The following is a 9998-nucleotide window of genomic DNA, read 5'->3' as shown; positions in this document are numbered from 1 at the left end:
GGGTAATTAGCTATTGAGCAATGCGAAAACTGCTGATAATACTGAGGGATCTTATATATGAATGCTTAGATAGGTGTCGTATTCCTATAGGTAGATGGGGATCAGCTGAGAGTCAGCTGATGCGAGCTTGACTATCGTGACCTGCCAGAACTAACGCTACGCTTGATTTCTTTAAAAAATAAAATAAAATCTTACTGACCCCCTAAAAAAAACTGTCAAGGTAAAAGGAACAGTTCAAACTTCTAGAACACAGACGACATGAAGGTGAATAAATAGTGACATTTTCCATTTTGAGGTGAACTATCCCTTTAAGAAAAGGTCAGTCGGTAGAATACGTCACCTGTAGAATACGGTCATATGGGCGTAACCCAGCTTGGTCCGCAGGCCCATCCGGACGGATCATGTTCACGTTAACACCCTTTTCCAGCAGACCGTCGGACACGCTGAACCCAAAATCCCTGCTGTCAACATCCTTCTGCATACAGATCTGAGACAGAGGGAGACAATGAAGATCTGACAGGCATTCAGTTGTGATTTCAACCGCTGGGAAAGTGAACATTACCTTATGAAGCTCTAATGGCATTGATGGGCTGGTGTCCTTCATGTCTTCCAGTACAGCGGTGTTCTCTGAGGTCCTCTCTGGGCTCAATGCGAGAGTTTTGGTCCTGCCTTCATTCTGCTTCTCGCTGTCTTCTCCTAAACTCAGCGTGCTGCCTGACATTATAGTAGCCTACAAAGAAAATATAACACTCCAATACAAACTGCACCACATTTGGAATGACATGCGGGACTAACATGAATGATGACGTTTGCGGTCGGTCTTGTTCTATTAAGAGATTTAAATACTCTTTGATTTTGGTTACTTGTATCGTTGTAAAGATTTTGGTTAAAAAATGACTTTTTTTTATTTTATGCCCTTCTGCTGCCCAAGGCTGCATTTATTTGATCAATAATACAGTAAAACAGTATAAATACAGTGATATTGTGAAATATTACAATTAAAAATAAATGTTTTCTAGTTTAATATATTTAAAAATATAACTTATTCCTGTGATGCAAAGCTGAATTTTCAGCAGCATTACTCCAGTCTTCAGTGGCACATGATCCTTCAGAAATCATTCTAATATGCTGATTACTTTTGGTTAAAAAAAAAATATTTATCTTGGTAAAGATTTTGGTCGAAAATGACTTACTGTATATCATGGTAAAGATTTTGGTTTAAAAAAAATCCTTATATCTTGGTAAAGATTTTGGTTGAAAAATCCTTATCATGGTAGAGATTTTGGTTACAAAAAAATCATATCTTGGTAAAGATTTTGGTTGAAAAATCCTTATCATGGTAGAGATTTTGGTTACAAAAAAATCATATCATGGTAAAGATTTTGCTCAAATCACATGTCATGGTAAAGATTTTTGTTGAGAATTACTTCTATCATGGTATAGATTTTGGTCATGTTGCCCACCTCTACGTAACAAAGTGGGAGTGGCTAGAAAGCCAAAACATAATGATTTAACAATCGAAGCACATAGACTGTATATAAAGTGTTGATAAAGAGTCGATTCACCTCAAGTTCCCGCAGGATTTCCGATTGGCCGCAGGTCTCCAGGTCCTGAAGAGCTTGTGACCAATAGTTCTCCTGAGCATCTGTATTGTTGTGGCTGTGACAGCGTGCGGGACTGACAGATCTGTGTCAATGCAAAGCAACCTGGGTAATGTAAGGCCAGGTGTACTATTGGAAACGGAGCTCTCTCTCTCTTTATAAAACTGTACTGTACGGCATGATTGAAACAGTCACTGTGCACTGTTCTCAGCTGCGGTTAGAGAAAGAGAAACACACACTGATGTGTCTGAAGAGGCCGTGCACTAATTCAGGAGATAAAATGATAAAAATGAGCGATAAAAAAGAAGCAGACAAGGGCGGATGACAGCGAGTGGTCCACGGATGATTAGTAAGGCAGACGAGAGACAGAAAACCTGAGAAAAAATAGAGAAGAGAAGAGTAGGAGCATACAGAGACTATGGAAGCAAACAGGCTAGTATTGTATGTAGACTGTGTGCATCTTGAACAAGCGTTTAGCCACAGAAACTAAAACCGCAACAGAAAAAGCGTATGCCATAAAGGATTTACAAAGAAAGGCCATTAACTTTCCACTGGATCATCAAAATTACATATAATCACCATCAAATTGTCTAATTTAACAAATATGTGTGAATCTCATACTGTAAAAAAAAATGTATACCTGTATTTAGACTTGTGCCGGTATTCGGTAATGCCATATATCACGGAAATGAATATGCACGAAGTTATTAAACCTGTTATACTGTATTATGACAGCACTTTTTTTAAAACTTAATTTCAATATCGTGATAATACCGTATACCGTAATAAAAGCATTAGCAATTAATCGCAACATGAAAATTTGATACCGGCATATCCCTACCTGTATTACGGTACATTAATCGCTTACATACATACATAAATTTCCATTTAAGTACAATTTTTTTAGTACTTGCTGTTGTCACTTTTAGTTACTTCAGTTTTGTAATGTTTAAGACTTCATTTAAATAAGTTTATATACATATAAATATACATTACCATACACCCAAAAGTTTGGGGTCAAAAAGTATTTAAGTATTCATTTTTTTAATTTTTACTTTTATTATACAAACATGCATTAAATTGATCAAAAGTGCCAATAAAGTCATTCACAATGTTTCAAAAGATTTCGATTTCAAATAAATGCTGTTCTTTTGGACTTTATATTCATCAAAGAATGTATCGATTTCCATAAAAATATGAAGCAGCACAACTGTTTTCAACACTGACAATAATATGAAATGTTTCTTGAGCAGCAAATCAGTTTATTAGAATGATTTCTGAAGGATCATGTGACACTGGAGAAATGATGCTGAAAATTCAGCTTTGATCACAGGAATAAATTACTTTTTTTTTTTTTAAATGTATTGTAACAATTGTAATAACAGTTCAATATTTTTACTCAATTTTTGATTAAATAAATGCAGACTTGGTGATCATAACATATTTTAAAAATCTTACTGACCCCAAATTTTTGAACGGAAGAGTACATAATTTGCTATGATAAAAAAAAAAAAAGACCAAAAATCATAATCTTGTAAAATTGTCAGTATTTTACAGACAGTGCATGACAACATGTTCAGGCTACAGTTCACTCCAAAATCAAAATAATAGAAATAAATTATATTTTGAAGCAAGTAAAAGTAGTTTGTAATACAAATGATTAAACAGTGATGTATGAATGAGTTACAATTCAAATAATGTGTCTTTGAATTATGACCTGGACATGTTCTTGATGATCCACCTGTATGTTTCATTCTTAAGTGCACATACATGGAAAATAATAATCGACAAACCACGAGAAAGAATAACAGCCACATGATTTTGTGTTAGCAACCAAAACTATAAAACAAGCAAGAAATGTTCTTATGCACAAGTGTCCTTCTCATAAAGAAATCAGCTGTTATGCTTCTTTAACCTCCTAGTTCCTGACTAGTATCTCTAAGATAATAAAGATGAAGTACTGTACCAATAGAATCAAGCTGTGTCCCTAAACGAACTCTCACCCAGAGTATGTCCAGTCCTCCTCGCCCAGCCTCCCATCATACATTGTAGGCCGGTGGGCGTGTCTTCTGGAGAGCAGCGGGCTCCTGTGATTGGTCTGTCTCCAGTCATTGGGATGAAGAGTGAAATCAGACGCCCTATGAATATAGACACCTGAAAATAAAGGTTTAGGTTTGATTATGCTCAAACATGAGTTAGATTTGAGAGCTATGATGAAGGGGAAGATGTTCCAGAAATAACGACTATAAGGAATATAGTGTCCTGTATTTATGGATCTTTTATGGTCCTTTTGGAGCTTGAAAGCATCTAGTGACTATAAAAAAAGTTGCTTGGAAACTCTGCTAAATGTAATCTTTTGTATTCAACAGAAGTTATACAGTTATGGATACATTATATTTCATTTTTGGGTGAATCATCTTCAGTGTTGCCAATTAGGATATTTTTAAAATGCCATCAAAGAAAAAAAATTACACAACTGTGGGATGTGGATTTTTGGATACTTTTATAATGTACGTCGGCTGGCAAAAGGTCACTAAAAATATCAGACAGAATTTTAATTTCCTTTATGAAGACAAAAGATTTTTAAAGGAATTGGGGAAGTAAAAGAACAGATGCATTTAAAGACAAAAATAGCTAAAATACAATTTCTATCTCGCATTTTAAACAATTGATTATGCAAAGTGCTTCAAAAAATATAAAATAGACAATTACAATCAAAGAAAGAGTAAAAAAAAATTAAGAGCATCTATCTATCTACCTATCTATCTATCTCTCTATCTCTTATCTATCTATCTATCTATCTTTTTATCTTATCCATCTATCTATCTATCTCTCTTTATCTATCTATCTGTCTCTTTCTCTCTTATCTATCTATCTATCTATTTACAGTGGGTACGGAAAGTATTCAGACCCCCTTAAATTGTTCTTTGTTATATATCTATCTATCTATCTCTCTCTTATCTATCTATCTATCTATCTATCTATCTCTCTCTTATCTATCTATCTATCTATCTATCTATCTCTCTCTTATCTATCTATCTATCTATCTATCTATCTCTCTCTTATCTATCTATCTATCTCTCTCTTATCTATCTATCTATCTCTCTCTCTTATCTATCTATCTCTCTCTTATCTATCTATCTATCTATCTCTCTCTCTTATCTATCTATCTCTCTCTTATCTATCTATCTATCTCTCTCTCTTATCTATCTATCTCTCTCTTATCTATCTATCTATCTCTCTCTCTTATCTATCTATCTCTCTCTTATCTATCTATCTATCCATCTCTCTCTTTATCTCTCTCTCTATCTTATCTATCTCTCTATCTCTATCGTTCTCTTTATCTCTCTCTCTATCTTATCTCTCTATCTAATTTTATTCCATATATATGATGTATAAAATACAGAATATTTAGATAAGCACAAACTGCGTATAAACTAGTTTAGCTAAAATTATCCAAATAATAATAATAAAAAAAAATAGAATAAATTAAATTAAAATATTGTATTTTATGGGAATCCTGCAGCTGTAAACTGTGACTGGATGCGGGGGAAAATGAGCTAGTTTTCATTCTTTTTGGGCAGGTTTGGGTCAGTTTTTGGTTTAAAATTTTTCTGGGACCTGGCAACCCTGACTATCTCTTTAATTTTCCAAGGCTCCTTCACTGACCTCAATAAAAGAAAACTCTTAGGACAAATCGCAATCCAGGCACAGTCATCTTTTCTGAACCCTCTTGCCCACTTGATTAATGTCCAAATGAGTTAATTAACCCTCGCTGACCTTAAGTTTCAGCCCATGTTAACATTCAATTACGTTTGTCATCATCTTCTGTACCTTGACTTCCATAGCCGGCATCTAAGGCCGAACTATCCCACGAGTCCATGGCTGAATCCAGACTGGGCGGTGTGGTCAGGCGGTGAAGTTCAGAGTATTTCCCTCGCCTGAGAGAATCTGAGCGATCGTCTTCCATGTCACTGGCGCACGAAGCCGTCCTGGACGGGCTGCCCCTGTCTGACTCCAAAAGTGCTGAAAAAGACAGATGTGGGTCAGGAGGACAAGCACTGATGCATTATTTATAAAGATGCTTTAAATTACATGTCGAAAATGTTTGCATGCACACACACAGGTCTAAATTCTGACACTTACGTTCAGATCGCTTCTTGATCTTGAGCGTAACCGTGTCTCCGGCGGTCTGCAGCAGGTGGATGGCCTCGCTCAGAGGTTTTCCCTTGAGGCTCATGTTATTGATGGCCAAAACACGGTCACCGATATGAAGAGCACCAGTCCTTTACACATAAAATCTCATGTAAAAGTCAGGTGACTCTAACTGCATTGCAGTCCCCACACTGTCCTCTAGATATCACATGTGAGCCTGCTGCTCAAGATGTCAGAAGATGTGTGTTATGAGACATGCAGGTTTGAGTATGTATTATTCATGTACTGCTGCATGAAACACTGGATGAGGTGGTGAGTGTTTGTGTGCACCTGTGTGCGAGGCCGTTGCGGGTCAGGCTGGAGATCAGGATGGGGTTGAAGGGCTCTTCAGTGCCTGAAATGGTGATTCCAAGAGGACCTCCGTGTCTCTTGAGCTCTACTGTGAATATGACTGAACCGGACGACTCTAATTCATCTGCAATAAACAAATACACAAGTTAAAATGTCCCCAGTACAAATGAGAATCAGCATTTTTTTTTTTTGAAGAGTACACACACACACACACAAAAACACACTCACCCAGGTTGTCTTCGTCTTTCTGAATCCGCAGTTTGACCATCCCCTCGGCCTGCTGGAGGACCATCATGGCCTCATCCATCCCACAATTATCCAGCCGAACATTATCAACAGCCAGCAGACGATCACCTGGCTCCAGGGTTCCTATTCTATTATAAAAGGCCATTTCAGATCAATATCTATCAGTTTTTCTTGTCAAAGAAGGTTTATCAAATGAATAGTTGTATTGATGGTTTACCTGTGTGCAATACTGCCTCTCTGTATCTCAGAGATGATCAAAGGTTTTCCTGGCTTCTTGCTCACTGCAAATTAGAATTTATTTGTAGTAAATGTATTTCTTTATTTTGCAACACAATTACACCTCAAATTTGATATTATATTGAGAGCATTGAATGCTGGGTGCATTTGATCCGTAAACTATTCTAGGTCACCAGCGCCCTCTTTTGGTCATCACTCACCACTGATCGTAATGCCCAGCTCCACTCCACGTCTCTTGGGCAACTTAACCTGAAATGTGCCACTACTGGGAATGACTGATTCTGTGAGATACACACACAGCAATATACATCAAAAACCTGAGATTGTGTGTTCAGATCACATTCAAAATCAAGTCACTGATCTTTGACTGAAATGACATTTTGTACCTGCTACATCAAACTCCACCTCCAGTATGACCTTATTGGCCAGTGCTGCATCTCGGAGCAGCTGATTGGCCTCTTCCAGTGTTCCATCCTCAGTGGGAATTCCATTAATGGAAAGAATTCTGTCTCCAATTTGTAACACCCCACACCTGGAACGCAAAAATATATGGCACATGTTCAAATAAACAGACACGTTCATACGCACATATAGTAACAAATACTAGATAACGTAAGACTAAGAATATTTTATCACTGATTGTTACATTTTAATTGAAACAAATGTACACTAGTGTTTAAAAGGATAGTTTTGATGGAAGCCTATTTTCACCACTTGAGAAAAGAAAAAAAAAAAAGGTAATTGTGACATTTTATCTCACAATTATGACTTTTTCTAGCAATTCTAACCTTTTTTTAAAGATACAAACTCAGAATTACGATTTGTGTTTCTGCCACAGAATAGAAAATAAAGGTAGAAAAAGTACGAATTGCAAGTTAAAAAGTTGCAAATTACCTTTTTTTGAATTCTGCAAAACATTATAAGACTCTATACAATAATTGAAATAATAATAATATAAAGATGATGATAACAGAATGATTGATAGATAGAATGACAGATAAACATCATCATCGTAATAATAATAAAAAAAAGTGTTCCTTGGAAGAAAAAAAAGATTTCATTCTTTTATGCTCAACAAGTCTGCATTTATTTGTTACAATTTAATACAATTTTACATTATTACAATTTAAAATCACGCTTATATTTCAATATATTTTAAAATGTAATTTAGTCCAATGATGCAAAGCTGAATTTTCAGCAACCATTACTATTACTACTATCAATGATGAAAACAGTTGTGCTGCTTAATATTTTTGTGAAAACCATGATACATTGTTTTATGATTTTTTGATGAATAGAAAGTTCAAAAGAACAGAATTTATTTGAAATCGAAATATCCATTGCTTGATATTGTAATAAACGGATTCAAAATATATCTGTGGTTTGGTTTTATATCCGGTTGTTGGTTTGTATTTTGATAAATGGGACTGAGAGGTCAACCGAATAATAGCAACTGCGCAGTAAACGTCTAAAATCCTGAAGCAAGCTGTCACAGGTGATCTTGGTACTGGGCCAAATCAGCGTCTCAGCTTTCTCTCATGCTGTAAGGCTCTTGCGTGAAATCTTTTTTTTCAGCCCACGGGTAAACAAGCTAATAAATCACACAATTAAGTTTTTTGAGAATGTAAAAATGCTAAAAGTTTCCTGTAAGGGGTAGGTTTAGGTGTAGGGTTGGTGTAGGGCGATAGAAAATATGGTCTGTACAGTAGAAAAACCATTACGCCTATGGAGAGTCCCCACAAGGATAGCAAACCAGACATGTGTGTGTGTGTGTGTGTGTGTGTGTGTGTACATGTACATACATCTCTCCACAGGCTCTAAATGCACTAGACAATGGCTTCGGCATGCATCACGTCTACAGTTTGACAGCTCGGAGCAGCGGCGTCCTCTCACCTTTCAGCAGGTGTGTCAGGCTCTATAAAGCGAACACAGGCAGGCGCTGACAGCGGTTCTGTAGCAAACACTCCCCCCTGTAACTGCAGGCCGAATCCAGAAAGAGGATCTCCTCTCAGAAGCACCTCACTGGTTTCTATATGCACCACCTGACCTCCGGCGCCCACTGTACTCGTCGCCAGAGACACTGAGAGAGAATGTTTCATATGTTTAATATTTAATCAAATTCAATCATTATTTGACATACAATAATGCAAAGTGGAGCTAAAAACCCTTAAAGCAGCACTATGTAACTTTTGGCGCTCTAGTAGCTAGTTAATAAACAGAACTGCACACATCCCGCGGAAGAACATTCCAACCGGAGCTACTTCTCTAAGTTTATGTCTATGGCGATTCACGCAGGTATGTGTTACTCCGCAGCGGTGACGACCCGACCAGGCTACAATAGTCCAAATATAAGTACTTATTATAAGTGTAATGTAGTGATTCGGAATAAGACAAAAACAAAGTTTGGAAGATGAATTCATGATGTACTCGCTCATTATATACATTTTGTACATTTTGAACACAGAAAAAGTTACATAGTGCTGCTTTAATCATGGTTTAAAAAAAAATTTACGTTTGTGAGTAAGATCAGAGTCCTGTACACTGATGTTGAGAGTCTGCTGAAAGTGAACGGTGGCTTATGCACTCCTTTCAAGGTTGGTAGAGGTGTCAGACAAGGGTGTTCTTTGTCGGGAATGCTCTACTCAATAGCCACTGAACCTCTATTGCAGCAGATAAGATTTAATTTGAATGGTGTGCATATACCTGGTTTTAACTGTAATGTTCATTTATGATGTGATTGTTATGCTCAATAATCAAAAAGATATAGAGATTTTATTAAGGTTACTTGAGGATTTTAAAGTTTTATCCTCTGCTAGAGTAAATTGGAACAAAAGTGAAGCTTTAGGGTGTGGAAAGTGGGTGAGTGGGAGGCTAAGATTTCCTGAAGGTTTACGTTGGAATAGGGAAGGTTTTAAATACGTAGGTGTTTTTTTAGGAAATTATATCATGTTAAAGAACAACTGGGATGGAGTTGTTTAAAAACGTAAAGGTTGTTTAGCTAAATGGAAGTGGTTGGCCCCAAATATGTCTTATAAGGGGCGTATTTTAATTATAATTAATTTAGTTGCTTCATCTCTCTGACTTAAAGGGGTCATATGATGCTTTTTTAAAGATCATTATTTTGTGTATTTGGTGTAACAGAATATGTTGACATGCTTTAATGTTCAAAAAACACATTATTTTTCAAATACTGTACATTATTGTAGGTCCTCTATGCCCCGCCTCTCTCAAACGCTTCGTTTTCTACAAAGTCCCTCCTTCCGACAAGCGCAGTCTGCTCTGATTGGCCAACTGACCCAGTGCATTGTGATTGGCCAAACACCACAAGCACGCGTCGGAAATGTAACACCCCTTACCATAACCGCGAGCTTCACCTTTCAAAGTAAATATCAGTTAATAATGACGTTA

At 36.7% G+C, this 9998-nt stretch overlaps 1 protein-coding gene across 4 annotated transcripts in view; it reads right to left on the bottom strand.

Annotated features, from left to right (window-relative positions):
• The window catches only part of LOC107714565 (glutamate receptor-interacting protein 2-like), a 44807-nt gene that overhangs the window by 6913 nt on the left and 27896 nt on the right, over window positions 1-9998 (bottom strand). For 2 of the 4 annotated variants that reach the window (XM_016520434.1, XM_016520433.1), the window contains exons 12-23: window positions 8484-8670; window positions 6977-7122; window positions 6791-6871; window positions 6571-6634; window positions 6336-6481; window positions 6087-6231; window positions 5748-5887; window positions 5436-5627; window positions 3605-3755; window positions 1566-1686; window positions 563-730; window positions 341-487 (exon numbers count right to left, since the gene is read on the bottom strand). In XM_016520434.1, coding sequence (XP_016375920.1) covers window positions 341-487; window positions 563-730; window positions 1566-1686; window positions 3605-3755; window positions 5436-5627; window positions 5748-5887; window positions 6087-6231; window positions 6336-6481; window positions 6571-6634; window positions 6791-6871; window positions 6977-7122; window positions 8484-8670 — 1688 coding nt within the window. Of the gene's footprint in view, window positions 1-340; window positions 488-562; window positions 731-1565; window positions 1976-3604; window positions 3756-5435; window positions 5628-5747; window positions 5888-6086; window positions 6232-6335; window positions 6482-6570; window positions 6635-6790; window positions 6872-6976; window positions 7123-8483; window positions 8671-9998 lie in introns of those variants that run through there. The other 2 variants (XM_016520437.1, XM_016520436.1) reach the window with 2 other exon arrangements.

The sequence above is a fragment of the Sinocyclocheilus rhinocerous genome, unplaced genomic scaffold (genome assembly GCF_001515625.1).
Source record: "Sinocyclocheilus rhinocerous isolate Xijiao unplaced genomic scaffold, SAMN03320098_v1.1 scaffold990, whole genome shotgun sequence".
Classification (NCBI taxonomy): Eukaryota; Metazoa; Chordata; class Actinopteri; order Cypriniformes; family Cyprinidae; genus Sinocyclocheilus; species Sinocyclocheilus rhinocerous.
The sequence above is the reverse complement of the archived record's forward strand: the minus strand, read 5'-3'. Positions and strand labels throughout refer to the sequence as shown.